The sequence below is a fragment of the Callospermophilus lateralis genome, chromosome 8 (assembly GCF_048772815.1).
Source record: "Callospermophilus lateralis isolate mCalLat2 chromosome 8, mCalLat2.hap1, whole genome shotgun sequence".
NCBI classification, from domain to species: domain Eukaryota; kingdom Metazoa; phylum Chordata; class Mammalia; order Rodentia; family Sciuridae; genus Callospermophilus; species Callospermophilus lateralis.
Genome location: NC_135312.1, coordinates 41,577,653 through 41,596,971, shown reverse-complemented (window position 1 = coordinate 41,596,971; position 19,319 = coordinate 41,577,653). Strand labels below are relative to the sequence as shown.

Genomic DNA, 19,319 nt, shown 5'->3' with positions numbered 1-19,319 from the left:
TAAGTTTTTAAAAAAGGATTTTTAAAAAGTAGCAGCAAACCCAAAACTGTACTAATAATGTCCTTCTTTTTGCAAGAGGTTTTGTAAGTTGCAGTGGCACATGCCTATAATCCCATCAAGTTAGGAGGCCAAGGCAGGAAGATCCCAAGTTCAGGACAGCCTGAGCAACTTAAAAGAGACCCTGTCTCAAAATATAAAAAGAGCTGGGGATGTAGCATTGGTAAAGTGCTTGAATAGCATATGTGAGGTACTAGGTTCAACACTTGTAACCACAGAGGGGAAGAAAAGGAAAAATAAAATGGCTTTGGCTATCTGGGGTCTATTGAGATCTGTATAAATTTTATTCTTTTTCTGAAAAAAATGCCATTGAAATTTTTGATAGGAATTTCACTGGATCTATAGATGGCTTTGGACAGTTTAAGAATATTAAGTCTTCCAATCCATGAATAATGTCTTTCAATTTATCTGTAACTTCTTTAAATTTTCAGCAGTTTTGTAGTTTTCAAGTGCTGAGTTTTTTACTTTGTTGGTTAAATTCCTAAAATTCCATTCTTTTTGGAGATATAGTAACATTTCTTAATTTCCTTTTTTGATTTCTTATTAGTGTATAAAATCATATCTTGTTTTGTTTGTAACTTATAACCTTATTAAATTTATTATCTTTCATGTGTATGGAATCTAAAGATCTAAAGATTATGTTATCTGTAAATAGAGATTATTTTATTCTTTCTTTGCAATTTACATGCCTTTTATTTCTTTTTCTTACCATATTGCTCTGGCTAGGACTTTCAGTACTATGTTGAACAGAAGGGATGAAAGTATGTATCGTAGACTTGTCTTTATTTTAAAGAAAGTTTTCAGTCTTTCAACACAGAGTTTGATGTTTATTGTGGACTGTTCATAAATGGTTTTTATTATATTGAGGAAGTTTTCTTTCCAGTACATTAATTAGTGGAGGTTACATTGTATAAAATCAGTTCAGTGATATAGAGCAGTATGATCTTCAATTTTATTCCTGGCAAAAAGAGTTCCCAAGTATTATGTAAAACTCTGGTATGTACATAGTTTTAAGGATTCAATAGTTGGATACTTAATTTGCACATATAGTGCTTCTTAAAAATGAACTACCTAAGAACTTGCTTTCAGCCTCAGTATCATGTAAGTTATCCATTTCTACTTTCCCTTTCACACTCTTCCAGAGAAAGGCTTATACTTCATTTATGTCACAACGGCAAACTGCTTCGGGATATTAAAAAAAAAAAAAAAAAAAAAAAAAAAAAACCAACTTTAAGAATACCAGATAAAAAGATTAATTAGAAGGTCTTGGGGAGGTCACTCAGTGGCAGAATACTTACCTAGCAAGTGCAAGGCCCTGAGTTCAGCATTACTACCTCTACCAAAAACGAGCTGAAATGCTGAAATGTTGGGATTAGCTAAAAGCTTTAAATAAGACATATTGTCTCTCTCATTATATTTCATTAATAGATGTATTTCCAATAAACTTTTTTATCTTTTTAAAAATTTATCAACACTTGTGGTATTATGATCACTTTTACCCCCAATTATTAACATTTTTTTGAGGAAAATGTTAACAGTTTGAACTTTATAGTTATAGGAAATTTTTTTAAATAAAAAATTTTAATTTGAATACTTTTTATTCCAAACAGGTATAATAGTGAATATAAAAAGATATTTAAGGGGTTGAGGTTGTGGCTCAGTGGTAGAGTGCTTGCCTGGCATGTGTGAGGCACTGGGTTTGATTCTCAGCACCAAGTAAAAATAAATAAATAAAATAAAGGTATTATTCTCCATCTACGACTAAAAAATTTTTTTAAAAGCTATTTAAGCATAAAATGTTAAAATAAAATTTTGTGAAAATTTCAAGCAGAAAGGGTCATTTAGATTTCATTGGCTATATCTAAAATCAGACTGGAAATTTCATGCTTTGCATCTATTTTAACTTAAAAATGAAAAAAAGTGAGCTATCAACTTTGAAATGCACAATGTCATATAGTTTTAAAAGACACCTTTAAATGATTCTTGAACAAAAAAATGACAACATAAACTTCAGAGGAATCTCTCCCACTGCAGATAAGAGATAGAGATAGAAATCTTTTTTTTTTTTTTTTTAAAGAGAGACTGAGAGAGAGGGGGAGAGAGAGAGAGAGAGAGAGAGAGAGAGAGAGAGAGAGAGAATTTTTTTTTAATATTTATTTTTAGTATTTGGCGGTCACAACATCTTTGTTTGTATGTGGTGCTGAGGATCGAACCCGGGCCACACACATGCTAGGCGAGCGCGCTACCGCTTGAGCCACATCCCCAGCCCCGAGATAGAAATCTTAAAGGAAAACAGGACAGAGTTTAGTGGTCTATCCCAAGACTAGAATATGCTTCAGAAAAACTCCCAAAAGGCCAGAATAAATGCAATCATTTAGTGGGTATAAACAAAACTTAAGAAAGTCTTAAATACAAAACAAAAATGAAAAACACAACAAAATAAACAACCTGGATAGGGACATCACTGTGTTCTAAGAGACTTCAAGAATACTTTCACAACCTAAATACATCATTACCTTTGCTTCCCCAAGTTCTTTATCAGCAGTCTCAAGTACTTCTTCTTTATGTCTTTCCAACTGCTGTGCTAACTGGTCTATTTCAGTTAATTCTTGGCAGAGTTTTTCATTTTTGTTACTTAAATTAACAACTTCGGTCGTCACTGTTTCCTTGGTTTTCATAAGCTCTTGAATATGCTTCTCCAGGTCTTTATTAGCTTGCTGAAGAAAGTCAACCTAAATTGAATTTGTAATTCATAAGGCATATGAATTGGGTGATTATGCTGAATACTGAACTTTCAAAATAATATTTCAAAAAGTTATATTTTAAGATACTGAAATTAAAACCACAGCTATTTTATATTTGTAAACTTAAATACTATTTTATTTGTAAAACTGACAATGTTTAATGAAAAAATATATATCCATTGGCTTTATTTTCATGCACAAAACAAAAGGATAAGTAAGAAATTTGTGTGAATTTTCTTCCAACACAGAGTTCTAAAAGCATGACAAAAATATCACAATGCATATTAGAATGTGCTGTCCAATATGGAGACCACTAGCATCTATCTTCATGTGGCTACTGAGCATTTGAAGTGTTGCTAGTCCAAACTGAGATGCACTATAAATATAAAATATACACATGATTTCCAAGTCATGGTTTAAAAAAAAAAAAAATGTAAAAAATATTAAAAGGTGAATAAGATTTTGGGTTTAATGGGTAAATATATTAATATAATTAAAATTTTGGGTTTTACCTTATAAAATCTGACTACTAGAAAATTTTAAATTGTATATTTGGCTCTTATCATATTTCAATTAGACAGCACTATTCTAGAGCTACTGATAATATTTCTTACTTATTTTATTCTATTTACAGCTCAGGCAGCTTTGACACACCTAAACTTCTAAAGTTCATGTGCCATGCCTTATGGAACTCTCTTGCTCTTCCACCCTTCAGTCAAATGCATGGCCTAAGTAGATAAAAGGTATAAATTTAATTTACATATATTAAAATCATCTTTTTTACATTACAAAAGGTATATAGTCAAAAATTTTTTTAAAATAAAAACGCCATCTGCTAGAATAATCCATTACACAAAGATAAGTTTTGTTAGTATACATTTGTATATTCTTTCAGTATTTTTCCTTTCCAAATACATAGAATTTTTAAAAGCAAATTGAAAATCAGACTTTGCCTGAAGTTCATTTTTTAAAAAATGTTTAACATTATGGTATATCTTAATTCCTACATCATTAAATATTCCATAACAAGGTTTTTCAATAACTGTAATGTATTTCTTGATACTTCGGTTCTATCAATTTTTTTCCTACTGTAAATAATACTTCAGTGAACAACCTTATTACTTTTACAAACCCACAGACCATTAAAAACACTTAGAATTTCATATACTTACTGAAATGATCATAAGAGCCATTACCTGAATATTTAAATGAGCAATAAGCTTTTCATTGGTTTTATTTCTATTCTCCAGAGACAGGACATCAGGGGAGCGACCACCATCCAAAGTACCTGACAGTCTTTCTATTTCTCGTTCTCTTAGCTCAATCTGAAGACAGAAAGTCATACCATCATTTTTAAAAATCTAATTGTGGACCATATGAAAATTTTAAATTGCATATTTGGCTCTTATCATATTTCAATTAGACAGCACTGTTCTAGAGCTACTGATGATTTTTCTTATTTATTCTATTCTGGTTACAGCTTAGGCAGCTCTGACACACCTAAATTTCTAAAGTTCATGTGAACATTTATTAGGACATGTTCAACAATGCATATGAAATAAATATTCATATCTGTAACCACACATAAAATGCACACATGTAGAGCAAAAATAAATAGAAAATGCCAATATAGTCAGATGCAGTGACATACGCCCGTAACTTCAGTGAGTTGGGAAGCTGAGGCAGGAGACTCACAAGTCTGAGGACAGTCTTAACAACTTAGCAAGATCCTGTCTATAAAAAATGAAAAGATCTGGGGGTGTAGTGTAGCTCAGGGTTGGAGCACCTCTGGGTTCAATCGAAAGAGAGAGAGAGAGAGAGAGAGAGAGAGGTGGGGGGGGAGGGAGGGAGGGAGGGAGGGTGGGAGAGAGGAAGGAAGGAAGGGCCAACATAGTTTTCACAATTATTTTCATTGATTAGATCCTTCTTAATTAATTTTTGGATTTTTCCACCTCCTCTAAGATTAATCAATGCTCATATAAAAAGAAACTTGGTAACAGATTATATTCATGTTCAAATACAAGAACTGAGACCAGTGCCCTGTGGAATAAATGTTAATATGAATGAATGGAATAAATGTGAAATAAATGAATGAAAAAACACTTAGAATACTGATTGCTCTGAATCTCAGTATTTAAAAAGGACAATAAACAAGGGTGAATTTCATTTCTATTACTCAGAAAACATAGACATAATAAAAACATGACTACTATTAACCATGAATTGTCATTAATTCACCCGCCAAAATTTGGAAAAAATACACATACTTCCAAGCTTTGGTTTTATTTTCTAAAGAAAAATAAAAACAAAATATTCAACATTTAATTCAATAAATAATTACTGAGCACAGAACTAGGCAAGCAAAGATATATGAAACATGGTCTCTGATTTTCAGGAACACATAGCTTTATAGGGAAAACCAGCAAGTAAACCAATAATTGCTATACAGCACAGCAATGAATGAATAAAGGAAACAGGTATATAACACCAAAGTAATTAAGGGAATTAAGTAATTTATTCTGCAATGGTTAGTTTATTGGGGAAGTTAGCAAAGACCTTATCAAATAAATATGTTTGAAGGTCATAAATAATGTTATAAAGAAAAGATGAGTGTTCCAGGCAATAAAATAAAAGCATAAAACAACATGGTATTTTTGAGGTAGGAGAAATGGCTCAGTATGACTGGATTATAATCTACAGTGGAACTTGTGGCTGGAGATGAGATGAGTCCAAAGAATTAAACTTTAACAGAAAGAATAACCCCCTATTCACTGTCTTTTTTTTTTTTTTTTTTTGGTACTGGGGATTGAACCCAGGGACACTATACCACAGTGAGCTATAACCCCAACCCCTTTTATTTATTTTTAATCTTGAAACATGATCTTGCTAAATTACCCAGGTAGCCTTGATCTTGCAATACTCCTGCCTCAGTCTCCTGAGCAGCTGAGGTTACAGAAATGCACTACCACTCACAGATATACCTATTAAGTCTTTCAAAAGCTGGAATATAAATATTGCTAATTTTACATAAGTCCTGTGCATTACCTGATTGTGCCACCGGTGCTCCAATATTGCTAATTTTAGAGGTAAAAAATAGGACGTTAAGACAAGCTGATATCTCAAGGAGGGCAGTATCGTAAATTTGGGAAAGAGCTCAAGAACAGCAAAATGGGTGCAGGGAAGACTGAACCCAGGGACTTAGACATGCTACAACTTAGACATTCTACAACTAAGTTACACCTCTTGCCCCACAAAATTTGAAATGTGTGCTGAGTAAAACAAAATACACTCAAGCAAAAAGAATAGTAATAACTAACAACATATTGGCTCAACTAAGATCAATAACTATAATAAATGGTGGTTTTAATTAGAATGATCAAGCAATTTTCTCTGACCACCTCAGTCACCTCACAGAGATGTTATAGACTGTCCTGTTTATGTTCATAAAGTACCTGGATAAAAATGTGATGAAAGTGTGATGTGAACTAAAAAATACCAACAATATTCAAACTCATGTGCACATTTGATATTTTTAACATCTCTTCATAAAATAAAGATCTTTTGTTAATGGTAGCATGATTTCCTTTAACTCTATTTTTATCCAAGTAATCTTCAAAGTACTTTACAAACTTAACAGTTATACCAAAATATAAGTTACATCTATAATTGTATGTGCAAATCGCTTTACTCCACAACTGCAACTATTGCAGAAAATGAAAAACCCGTTATCCAAATTTAAACTTCAGGAAGCATATTAAGAAAGCTAACTTGTAATTTGGTCAAAGGATCAACAGATATAAAGTGACAAAGCTTGACATGGTTATGATTTAACTCTGCATCTATTCATTCCTCTGCTTCTTGAGTAAACTGCTTTATGAAGTACTAATGCTTGCAGAGAAAACACACAAAAAAATGAAGGAATACAGAAGAGTTATCTCTAAAGAGATTTACATTCAAAATGACTATCTGTGAGAAGTAAAAAATCATAAAAATGCAATTATCAAACACAGTACACTTCAATAAAATCCCTCCTGATGGAGGAAGCACTGTGATTATAAAATTTGATTTGAGGAAACAGATGTTTCACCTAAGAGAAAAAGAAAGAAACCAAATCAAAATAACAGATGATTATTCACCTCAAAGAATAACAAGGAAATGGACCAGGTGCTTTAAAGCCATCTAAGTCATTTCAGCTATTAACTCTATTAAAACAAACTAATGGAAAAGATAAAGACTATATAAAAATTCAGTATCAGTAATATCAAATATAACTGAATTCTAGTTATGATCACAGCATATTCATTTCAATCCCAAATATGTAAGTAATGAAAATCCTACCTGTTTGCTGTAATCTTTTATGCCATTTTCCATCATTGCTAACTTTTCTTGTAGATGGTGGACTTCCTGCTGAAGCTCTTGAATCCTGAAACATATTAGTAACTAATGTCAATATATGTACACTTTTGTTAAGAAAAGACAAAATAACAAGATATGAAAACAGAGGGGGCTCTTTTAAAAAGTTCTGTACTCTGCTTCTCAGTGAGGGATAAAGTGCCAAAGGGTCCCAAAGTCTCAACATAATATAGTATATCATCTTTGAGGGTTTTGTAAGAATAGATTTTAAGAATCTGTAAATAACTGAAATCTAGATATATTATGCAATAAAACTCCTCACTACTGCATTTTGATCCTTAGGACAACTATTTATTCTTAGATTCAGAAAACTAAGAGTCTGGTTCAAAATTCTCAACATCATTAATTGAGATAAGAGACTAAAATGTGTTTTATGACCCTAACTGTGTATTGTCTAATGAACTGCTCTGCAATCTTGGGAGAAGGAAAATATTGAGAAAATTGCAATTTTACAAGTGACTATATAGCAAAATATCTATACTCTTTCTTATAAATTCTAACTGAATCAAGATTTTGTCCAACATACCTGAATTCTACAAATACCCAAATGTATTTATACTACCTCAACATCATAACCAACTTTTGTATTGGAAAGAAAAAGATTGAAGTCAGGTCTGCTTTAAGAGAGATTTTCCATGAGGTAGATTAAGTGAAGTTGGATATAGCCCGACCCTACACCCAAACTTTCTTACTAATCTAATTCAGGAGAAGACTATGTATACAAATGCATACATACATACAAATGCATGAATGACTGGATACAAACAAAATGTGTGTGTGCAAACTAAAGTGAACATGCCATCAAAGAGATTCATATCACCTATACAATCCAAATAATTCTTTAAATAATACTAACACATTGTCTGAGAAGTCTTAGATTACAACAGAAGAACAAAACACAAAGTATTTCACAGTTAAAGTAACTATGTATGCACAGTTGGGCAGGATGGCTCACGCTTGCAATTTCAGCTATTCAGGAAGTTGAAGCAGGAGGATTGCACATTCAAGGTGATCTTGGGTGACTTAGCAAGACCCTATCTCCAAATGAAATAAAAAGGGTTGGGGATATAACTCAAAAGCACAGCACTTGCCTAGCATGTGCAAGGTCTTGGATTTGATCCCCAATCTGGAGGGTGGAGGTGTGGAGGAGGGGGGTGGTGAGTACATAATATTATATGAGAATAACCAAGTAAAGAGATCCTAATCAGTATCTCAACCAATGCTCTTTTCAAAATTATTATATTGATTAATAAACTAGAAAAACTTCCCCAAAAATCTCTGCAAAAAATACAAAATAAAGTTATCTGCACTACTGCCATTAGCGTATCCCATAGTTTGAAATGTTTCTCCAGTTATCACCATAGTGTGAAGTTACCAGTGCTGTTTGCTTTCTCCTTTGAACCCCTTATAATTTTCTTAATAACATTTCATGCATTTCCTCTTGTCCCATCTCCACTACTGACTTCAAGCTTCTCAAAAGCAGTAGCAGTACTTTATTCGTCTGTACATCCTCAAAACACTTAACACAGTGCCTTGCCCAGGAGGCTTAACACATTTTTTTTTAATGTTATGTTTTTTAGACATTTATTTATTTATTTATTTAAATGTAGTTCTGAGGATCAAACCCAGTGACTCACACATGCTAAGCAAGTGCTCTACCACTGAGCTAAAACCCCAGCTCCACTTAATGCATTTCCAATTAAAAGAAATTTATGATTCCACTTTAAAAGAATACAAACACAGAGCCAGAGAAATCATAAGAATTTCAAATCCAGTCATAAATCTATCCAATTGGCATTTGATATAAATGTGAATAAAGATTCCCGTAAAAGATAACTTGGAGATTAAACTAATGTATAAGCAACTCTATTGAAATAGGTTCTTGTTAACACAAAATTATTTCAAAGCATGTATGGACAGAAACCCCAGATTCATGATCTATTTGAAATCAAAGTTCCAAAACAAGCAAAAACATTTTATTTTTATTCAGAAAGTATTCATTGAGTGCCTGTGCAAAGTTCTGTGCTAGTTACAGGGCATACAACAGTTAACAAGACCAAGTCTTCCTACCAAGAAACTTACAGTTAACCCAGTGATCAATAAAGCCAAAAAAAAGTTATTATTATTATTGTTTTGGGTGCTGGAGATTGAATCCAGGGCTTTGCCCATGCTAAGCACTCACGCTACCATTAAGCTTCACCCTCAGCCCCCAACAGAGAATAATTTAATGCACCTATTATCAGCCACTTCCAGGAGGTCTGCAATGTAAGGGTCATCTGGCTGTGGAACTGGATAACCACTAACTTCAGAAGGAGGGACCGGTTCATCTATTTGCATACGCTGGCGCCTGAAAGCAATGCTTCTTTTCTTGCCACCTAAAAAATAAAACCCAAATGAGTGTCTTAAAAATTAAAGGGAAACAAAATAAAACACCATCTAAGAATTAAATACTTCAGCTGGGCATGGTGGTGCACACCTGTAATCCCAGCAGCTCAGGAGGCTGAGGCAGGAGGATTTCGAGTTCAAAGCCAGCCTTAGCAACAGAGGTGATAAGCAACTCAGTGAGACCCTGTCTCTAAATAAAATACAAAAAAGGGTTGGGGATGTGGCTCAATGGTTGAGCACCCCCGAGTTCAATCCCTGGTACACCTTGCCCCATTAAATATTCCAGGATAGCTTCTGTTATAAAGTTTATCTAATTCTTATTACCTTTGTGTTGCTGTTGTTAATAGAAATTGAACCCAGAAGCCCTCTACCACTGGACTATATCCCCAGACCCTTTTATTCCTCTTCATTTTTTGAGACAAGGTCTCACTAAATTGCTGTGGCTGGCCTCCAACTTGGAATCCTGTCTCAGTCTCTCAAGTCAACAAGATTACAGGCATTTGCTACCATGCCAGGCTCACGTTACATATTGATCAAATGTTTTATGCCTTATATGTGAACACCCACCTTGCTCTTTAAACAATGTATTCCTAAAACCTCAGCAAGACATGGATGTAAAACTAATTTTATATGCCTGCATGTTTGGCATATACACCCAGATTTAATTTGTTCCTCGGCCAGATGGGGATTAGCCTTTGGCAAAATTTAAAACTCAGTGTGTCCTGAAGTGTTTGCTATTATGAAATCAAGAAATCATCAGGAATAGAAAACTGCCATATGAGGGGCTTGAGGCAGTGAGAATTAAGATACACATACTGATTAAGTAATGTCAAAAGAGCAGGTAACAGAATTTTTAAACAGAAAAATTAGAATATGATGGGATATCACCTATAACATAAAGTCATGCTATAACCTGAATTAGCAGAAAATATTTTCAAAATTATTAACAGATAGATCCATCTTGTCTCAGTCTAAAGCACATGAATAATTTACTTTTTAAGCATTTGGCCCAGATCAGAACTGATTCTCATGAAGATCAAACATAAACCACACTTTTTTCTTCATTAGAATTCTAACAAATTTTGTTTGGGGAAGGAATAAGCTTACCCGGAGTTTGTACTACAGCATGCAAATTCTTTTCTTGAAGTTGCTGAATTTTTTCATTCTTAGCTTTGCTTTCTTTCTCCAAAAGTCTGAGTTTATGAACATATTGGTTATTTAGAAATTTCAGATCAGCGGTTTCACGTGCACACTTTTTCAAAGTAGTTTTCAACTCTTAAAATGAAAAAGATTCAAAGACTATTTTAAAGATCAAAAAATCCACTGTCCTTCCATAAGACACAAAAAGTCAAATCAATTTAAAAAGCTTCACCCAAGTCTTGTAAAAACTTTGTAGCCTATCACTCTTTCTACCATTGAATAAAACAAATAACTCACTAAACACAAAAAGAAATTATACTTTTCTACTGCTGAAGATGCCTAATGTATACAATGGTTTTTGACCTACTAAATTGGGTAAGAAGCAAAAAACTATTAATTCATGCCCGATATTAGGACTTTCTACCAAATGTAAGAATTATAATAAGATAACCATATAATTACATTCTGCCTAGTACCTTTAAATCACCCTGTTCTATCTACTTCCCAGATCAAAAACTACTAGACAGAGCAATCCATGGTTTTCACCTTACTTTACTATAAAAAGGGAAAAACAAAAATTGTTTCAAGAGCATGTCCTCATTTCTAGCATTTTAATTCTAAAACTTTAATCCACATATAATACAGCTATAAATACACATTTATTTTCCTTCTCAGGAACTCTTCAATATACCCTATTGTATTTAAGGAGTTGCTAGTAAGACTACTCTCTTTTCTAACCAACCAGTTTTAAAATTAGAGTTTAGCCTTTTCAACACATAAAACTGAAAGGGCAAAACCATTATTGTAAAACATTACCAAATTTTCAGTTACCTTTAATGTGTTGGTCTGAGTACTCTCTCTGTTTCATTAATTCCAGGTATAATTCATTATTTTCCCTACTCAATCTTGCATTTTCAAGTTTATAGGGTTCCAATACAAAATCAAAATTGGCACTTTCCTTTTCAGCTTTCACAGTAGATAATTTTGATTGTCGAAGGCTTTCTGTTGTATGAACTAAGTCACTAAAATTAAGGAACAGAACCCATAAATACAAGAAACATTTCATTAATCTTCTAATAACTTGAAATATATTTTTAAAAAGGCTTGTATGTATGTATATCTTAATGTTAAATTATATCAAACTTCAAAAAAGACATTGAGCATAGAGGATGTGTCTATAATCCTAGCAACTTTGGGACAATTTAGCAAGACCCTGTCTTAAAATATTTTTCTTAAAAAAGGCTGGGCATGTAGCTCAGTGGTAGAGAGCTTAAATGCAAAGCCCTTTCAATATCTCAAAAAAATGGATTAATTAATTTAAAAAGTAGAAAAGAACACTCAAAACTTCTCAAAATAAGATTATTATAAGTTATGAAATATATACACATTGAATCATCTTTGAATCTCCCCTCTTGCTTATCTCCTCCAAGTCTGTGGAATCTGTGATTTATTTTCACTGAGCAAGTATTTATTGATTGTTTGCTGTCTGTTGAACACCAGGAACACAACAAATAAGAATTAGTTCCTTATTTCTGAGAACTCTCAGACCAGCGGAAAATCCACCCAGTAAATATTTATTGAGGAAGAAACATAAAAAAGTCCTCACACCTGTGAAGCTTTTATTCTACAGAGTCTGTCAAAAAGACATACTAGTATATTACAAAGTCAACAAATATTTTGGTGCCTATATGTTCAACCTGATACAGGAGTGACAAAATCAGTCTTTGGTCTCATGAAAGTGGCATTCTAAACGAAGGTAAAAACAAATTTGCAATAATGCACAGTTAAGATAACATGTAACCTAAGTAAACGAGACCTATGGGAGGGCTGGGGTTGTGGCTTGGTGGTAGAACACTCGCCTAGCACACATGAGGCACTGGGTTCGATCCTCAGCACCACATAAAAATGAAATTAAGATACTGTGTGTACCTACAACTAAAAAATAAATATTAAAAAGCAAAGAGACCTTTGGGATACTTAAACTTAAAAGCTAAGCAGGCACAGGGCAAGGAACAGAGAGGAGAAAAGATGTTCCTAGGCAGATGAACAGCATACAGAGAGACCAAGGGTAAGAGATTAAGTTTGGGGAGTTTCAAGTGATTCAACACAGGGAGACGAAGTTGTGGAAAAAGCAGGGATTAGATCATGAAAGGTTGGGAGGTCATGCGAAAGGCCACAAAATATCTTTAATCCATTCTTTTCACCATCATTACTGGTAGTCCTACTATAAAATCCTTCCCTGTTCCAGTCCAAAACCATTCTAATATAGCTCTTGTAGAAAAGGGGGGGGGGGGGAATCCTTTCAATGAAGATAAGAACCTTTCAGTTAAGGTAAGATGTAATAGTAATGACCACATATTAGAGAACATAATAACAACTTATTAGAGAGCCTTAATTAAAATAATAGTAATTAAAGATCAGTGAAGTAGACATAGAACTTAAGAAAGAGAAAGTTAGGCTAGGAATATAGCTTGCTTAGCACATGTAGAGGCTCTGGATTCAATCCCAGCACTGAAAAGTTCAAGACAGAGAGAGAGAAGGGAAAAAAGGGAAGTATCTCCAAGAATATAAAAAACTATTCACAAAAAATTCCTCAGTAATATCACTCTCAACAGTAATAGGATGAGTGGTGACCCCTACACTTTGCAGTGTGGAGGCCCTGCACTGAGAACAGACAAATTAGGACATAAGGAAGAACAGATGATTTAAGCACTTTTCAAAAAGTCTTTGCTGGATGCAATGGCACACGCCTATTACTCCAGCAGCTGGGGTGGATGAGGCAGGAGATCTCAGCACAAAGCAAGCCTCAGCAACTTGGCAGGGCCCTAAGTAACTTAGAAGTAGATTCAGGATCACATATGCTTAGAACTGTATTTTTATCTTTACCTGAAAAGTTTTTCCACCAATGGTAAACACTCCAATGTCAGAGTCTGGCGGTATCCCAACTGATCCAATCTTTTTCTAATATTAATATACTTTCTTTCTGCAGTTGTAGTCATCCTGTCTTCCAAAACCAGTTTTATTCACTTCTAAAAGTTAAAGTTCTAAAAACAAAAGAATGAAATGTCATTATACTGTTACAGCTACTGTTGTCATTTCACAATAAGAAGATTCAATCTGGCATGACAGTGCATGTCTATAACCCTCGTTACTTCAGAGGTTGGGCCAGAAGGATTGAAAATTCCAGGCCAGACTCCACAGTTTAGGGAGACTCCATCCAAAAAGTAAAACAGCTGAGATACAGTTCAGTGGTAGAGTGCCTGCCCAGCATGCCCAGGGTTCAATTCCCAGTACTGCAGGAAGAAAAGGAAAAAGAAAAGAAAAAGCTGAGAACAGTAGCACCCATCTGGAATCCCAGAGACTCAATCCCAGTGACTGGGAAGGCTGAGGCAGGAGGATTTCAAGTTCAAGGCAAGGTGAGCAACTTAGGGAGACCATGTCTCAAATAAAAAGGGGTTGGGATGTAGCTCAGTGGTAGAGTGCTCCTGAGTTCAATACAACAACAAAATTTAATATGAAACAATTATTTTTTTGTTTCTCTTCAGTCAGTCAGTCTTCTGGAATATTCAGATTGACTTAAATTCAACACATGATCTCATCCATGTAGCTGCATTAAAACATGAATCTCTCCATAAACATAAATATCAAAACTAAAACAATAAAGATTCTAAAAGAAAACAAAAAGATTTTTCAGAGCCTGAGGTAGGCAAAGAATTTTTAGAAGGAACTCTTAAGAGCACAAAACAAAAGAAAAATTTCATCAAAATTAAAAACATCTGGGGCTGGGGATGTGGCTCAAGCGGTAGCACGCTTGCCAGGCATGCGTGCGGCCCAGGTTCGATCCTCAGCACCACATACAAACAAAGATGTTGTGTCCACCGAAAACTAAAAAATAAATATTAAAAAAAAAAATTCTCTCTCTTAAAAAAAAATAATAATAGAAGCTTAATATTTAAAAAAAATTAAAAACATCTTCTCATCAAAATATTCTATTAAGGAAAAAGGAAAACCAAAGAGCACTAGAAAATATTCACAATATCTGAGACATATATGGAATGTAAAATGAACTCTTATAACTCAATAATAAGATAAATAGCTCAGTAAGAAAATTTATTTGGGCTAAAACTAAAATTTCATTGTGCTAAAGATTTGAATGAGCACTTTGAAAAAGGTATCTAAAGAGGAATATCATATGAAAAGGTACTTAACATTAGTCATCAGGGAAATAAAAATTAAAAACATAATGAGGTTCAACTTTTTTATTTTTTAGTTGTAGTTGGACACAATACCTTTATTTTATTTATTTATTTTTATGTGATGCTAAGAATTGAACCCAGGGTGAGCGCTCTCCCGCTAAGCCACAACCCCAGCCCATGAGGTGCAATTTTACCCATATTAGCAATAGCTAAAATTAAAAGAATGGACAATAAGCCAGGTACGGTGGCACACACCTGTAATCCTAGCAGCTCAGGAGGCTGAGGCAGGAGGATCACAAGTTGAAAGCCAGCCTCAGCAACAATGAGGTGCTAACTAACTCAGTGAGACCCTGTCTCTCTAAATAAAATACAAAAAATGGCTGGGGATGTGGTTCAGTGGTCGAGTGCCCGAGTTCAATCCCAGTACCAAAAAAAAAAAAAAAAAAAAAAAGAGTCGACAATATCCAATGTTAGCAAAGATTTGAAGCAAGAAAAAGCCTCACACACTGCTGACAGGAGTAAAAAAAATCACCTTGGAAAACAGCATGCCAGTTTCTTATAAAGGTATACTTCTAGCTATAACCAGGTAATTCTTCTCCTAGGTATTTACATTAAAAAAAAAAAAAAAAAAGCAAACATCCACAAAGACTACAAGAAAATTGAAAAATGAATATAATAACAGTTTTATTTATAATAGCCCCAAACTGGAAAAACAGCTAAACATTCATCAACAGTTGAAGAAACAAACTATGATATCTTTATACAATGTAATATTTCTGTTTCAGGGATAAAATGAAGGAATTACTGATACACATCCACTATATGGATGATTCTCAAAAATACTCGAACTGAGCTGGACAAGATGATGTATGCCTATAAACCCAGTGGTTTGGGAGGCTCTCAAATTCAAAGGGGGGGTGGGGGAGGCGCTGGGGTTGTATTGTAGTTCAGTAATAGAGCCTTGTCGAATATGTGAGGCACTGGTTCAATTCTCAGCACCACACAAAAATAAATAAAATACAGGTCCATCAACAACAACAAAAAGCCAAGCCTCAGCAACAGCGAGGTGCTAAGCAACTCAGTGAAACCCTGTCTCTAAATACAAAATAGGGCTGGGGATGTGGCTTGGTGGCCAAGTGCCCCTGATTTCAATCTCCCAGTAGCGCCCCCACCCCCCAAAAAAGTTTATTTTTAACAGAAAAAGCCAAATACATTAAGTCCAAAAACAGGTAAAATTAAACTATAGGGATAGAAATTTCAGCAGTTGCCCAGGGAGGTGATTGGAAAGATTAAGAACTTTCTCAGGTGATAAAAATACTGTTGAGTGGAGTAAGTGGTTACACAGGTGTATAGATTTATGGAAGCTTTTCAAATGTACAAGGACTGGGTACACTGCACTTGGGTTCAATCCTCAGTGTGTGTATTGCGTGGCTGAGTATATAAATTTCATTTCGACTTTTATTTCTTTCTTTATTTTTTGTACCAGGGATTGAACTACTGAACCACATCCCCAGCCCTTGAAATGGTCTTGCTAAGTACGTTAGGCCTCAACACTAAGTTGTTGAGGCTAGCTTTGAACTTAAGATCCTCCTGCCTCAGCTTCCTGGGATTTTAGGTGCATGCCACCACCCGGGCTCAATTTCTTCTTAATGACACACACATAAGTACCTCTGTACACGTTTTTATATTGGTCTTCTAAAATATTTATGAATACATTCTTTACCAATCTGCCCTAAAATGGAGTTATCCAAAGTTCCTTTCTTTAGAAACTTGGCTTTTTTCTAAATTTTGCCAGCTAAATGTAGTCAAAATATTCACATTTCTAAACCAAACAAAAATTTTGTTTTACAATTTGTAAAATGTGGACGCATGTGAATACATGTAAAATTTGATCCTCAAAACAATCTTGTGAGAAATAAATGCCCAATATTTGTCCTTCACGATGAAGAAAGGCTCAAGAAAGTAACTGTTTCCCAAACCATGGGCCCACAAAGTAGGTAAACAGTCTCTGGATGCTAGGTCCCGAGTCCTGTCTAGCACTTTGGTTTCTGTATTTTCAAATCCCTTCTAAATTACTACCTCTCCCTTTGTTACTCCTTTCTATAAATCTCTAGTGGCACTTGCTAGCGTCATCTCTGAGAGCTTTGCAATGCACTTTCTAGGTTCCTTCCACAAAGAGGGACTTAACTGATTGATGCAGGCGGGTGTTTTCTGGAACGTCCTGGACACATCAGAAATAAACCTGACAAACCCAGGCGGCTAACACACAAGCATTTCCCCCTTGTTAGCTACCAACTCTGGCTGCCCAGAAAGAATTCCTCTTTACACACTGCTTCGGGGAGAAGAATAAGAGGGAATGAGAATAAAACATATATATTTAAAAAATCATGCCCGAGGCCACAAGACAGATTCCCATCCTCCCAAGAAGGGCAAGGGCTGTGGTCGTCCCATAGATCCCTCCTAAAAACACAAAGTTTCTAGCAAAACATCAAAGGGTGGTTTGGGGCACCCCACCCGCAGACACGCCCAGAGCATCATCTGCTAACCCTGGAGGGTGGAGCTTCATATTTTTACACTTGTGTATGAAGAAACAATCCCGCCCAACAAAAGCGGCCACAGAACCCGTGCACCGAGGTACCTCGGAGTCCCCCGCTGTTGAACTCGAGCGGAGACCGGGTGTTTTCCAAGGCGCTGGGCACGGGCGCTCGGGGGCGCTGTTTTCACCAACAGCATGCCGGCTTCCTACCCTGGGAGGGCTCGGTAATTTAAATCTACCCATCTACCAAGCCCGCCCGCACGGCCAACGCCGACGCCCCGCGGCGGGCTGGGTCAAGCTCCCGGCCGAGCTCGGGTTTGCAGCTTGGCGGTCGGGTGCGGACGGAAGCGGGCCGGTGGGACGGTGCCCGCGCCCCTCCTGCCCAACCCGGGCCCACGTCCTCCCAACCGCGCGGCCTCCGGCGGCGTCCAGGCCCGGCCCTCGGGGACGCCCCGGAAGGCGACGACGAAGGCGCCGCCGCCGGCCCCGCCCGGCCCTCCGCCCCCGAGGCCCGCCTCACCCTCAGCTCCGGCCTCCGCGTCCTCCACCTGCGGCCGCATCTCCTTCTGCACTCGTCTCCCTCGCTGGCTCCTTCCGCTCGGGCCACCGGCTCCAGCGTTAGAGCAGTTTGAAAATGGCGCGGAGAGACGGTCGAGGCCCTCACGGAGGAGGCGCCACGGTTGCCCAGGTAACGGGAGCGGCAGGCGCGCGCGCCCGGTGGCGATGGCGGCGCTGGACCCCGGTGCCCGGAAACGCAACGGCCGGGACGGCGCGGGGCCACGGCGCCCCCTAGCGGACGGCGCCCGCGCAGGCCAACCCCGACTTCCGCTGGGCCCGAGTTGACGTTCTCTGTCTGCGGATTGGGCGCCTCGGCACCGGGTGAAAACGCACCCAGCCGTGGTCCCCGCCCGGGATTAGCCTTGCTCTGCGAAATGAACGCCTACTCCCGTAACCCCGAGCAGAAATCACCCTGTCTTCGCAACTTCAACTACCACCCTGTACAATTAATTGCCCGAACACATCCCCCTAAGCCTGTGTGGACCCTCAGAATGGAATGCATCCACCCAAACATCACTGTCTGTCTCTTCCTACCGCCCCCGACTGAGAATTCATTAAGCCAAGGATAATTTTATCCTCAGCTACTTTTCCCTAGCACCTACCACAATAAACATTTGTAAGTGGAATTAAATTCAAATAAACTGCTTCAAGAGAACCTGCTCATAGACGGAAAACACATGGGCAAATCCTAGAAGTCCATTTTCCTCCTGAAAACTTTAGATGGTCAGTCAGGAGCTCCATTCTTTCTTGCTTATTCCTCTCCCTTCCAAGTAGGCCTTCGCTCTGAAAATGTACTTAGTCTAAGTATATCATACAACTGCACTATGAGTTGTGGATAGCTGTGTACCCATTCGTATATTGTTTTAATGTTTACATTTTGTGTGCCTCATCTATTTTTCACATGCTTCAATGAGCTATTTTATGGAATTTCTACGAGGCGATGAGTTGGGTCCTGTGGATGACTTTTTGTGGGGTGGAGGTACTGGGGATTGGACTCAGGGGCACTCCACCACTGAGCCACATCCCCAGACCTATTTTGTATTTTATTTAGAGATAGGGTCTGGCTGATTGCTTAGTGCCTGGCTTTTGCTGAGGCTGGCTTTGAACTCCCAATGGTCCTGTATCAGCCTCCCCAGCAGCTGGGATTACAGGCGTGGGCCAACGCACAGGACCTGTGGATGACTTTTGTACAACATCTTGCACATCTGTGATTAAACACATTTGAGGCCGCATAGCCAAGACAAATCATTGTTTTTCATTCCAGACACATACTAATTAGTAAGTGTAAAA

General features: G+C 36.7%; 1 protein-coding gene across 2 annotated transcripts in view; it reads right to left on the bottom strand.

Moving 5' to 3' along the window:
• Cep135 (centrosomal protein 135) overlaps positions 1–18,210 on the bottom strand; it is a 72,366-nt gene extending 54,156 nt beyond the window's left edge. The window contains exons 1-8 of one of the 2 annotated variants that reach the window (XM_076864124.2): positions 17,992–18,210; positions 13,626–13,783; positions 11,571–11,761; positions 10,707–10,874; positions 9,448–9,589; positions 7,140–7,224; positions 3,998–4,126; positions 2,574–2,789 (exon numbers count right to left, since the gene is read on the bottom strand). In XM_076864124.2, coding sequence (XP_076720239.2) covers positions 2,574–2,789; positions 3,998–4,126; positions 7,140–7,224; positions 9,448–9,589; positions 10,707–10,874; positions 11,571–11,761; positions 13,626–13,738 — 1,044 coding nt within the window. In that variant the 5' untranslated portion in view covers positions 13,739–13,783; positions 17,992–18,210. Of the gene's footprint in view, positions 1–2,573; positions 2,790–3,997; positions 4,127–7,139; positions 7,225–9,447; positions 9,590–10,706; positions 10,875–11,570; positions 11,762–13,625; positions 13,784–17,573; positions 17,670–17,991 lie in introns of those variants that run through there. The other variant, XM_076864123.2, reaches the window with a different exon arrangement.
• Positions 18,211–19,319: the final 1,109 nt, after the last annotated feature.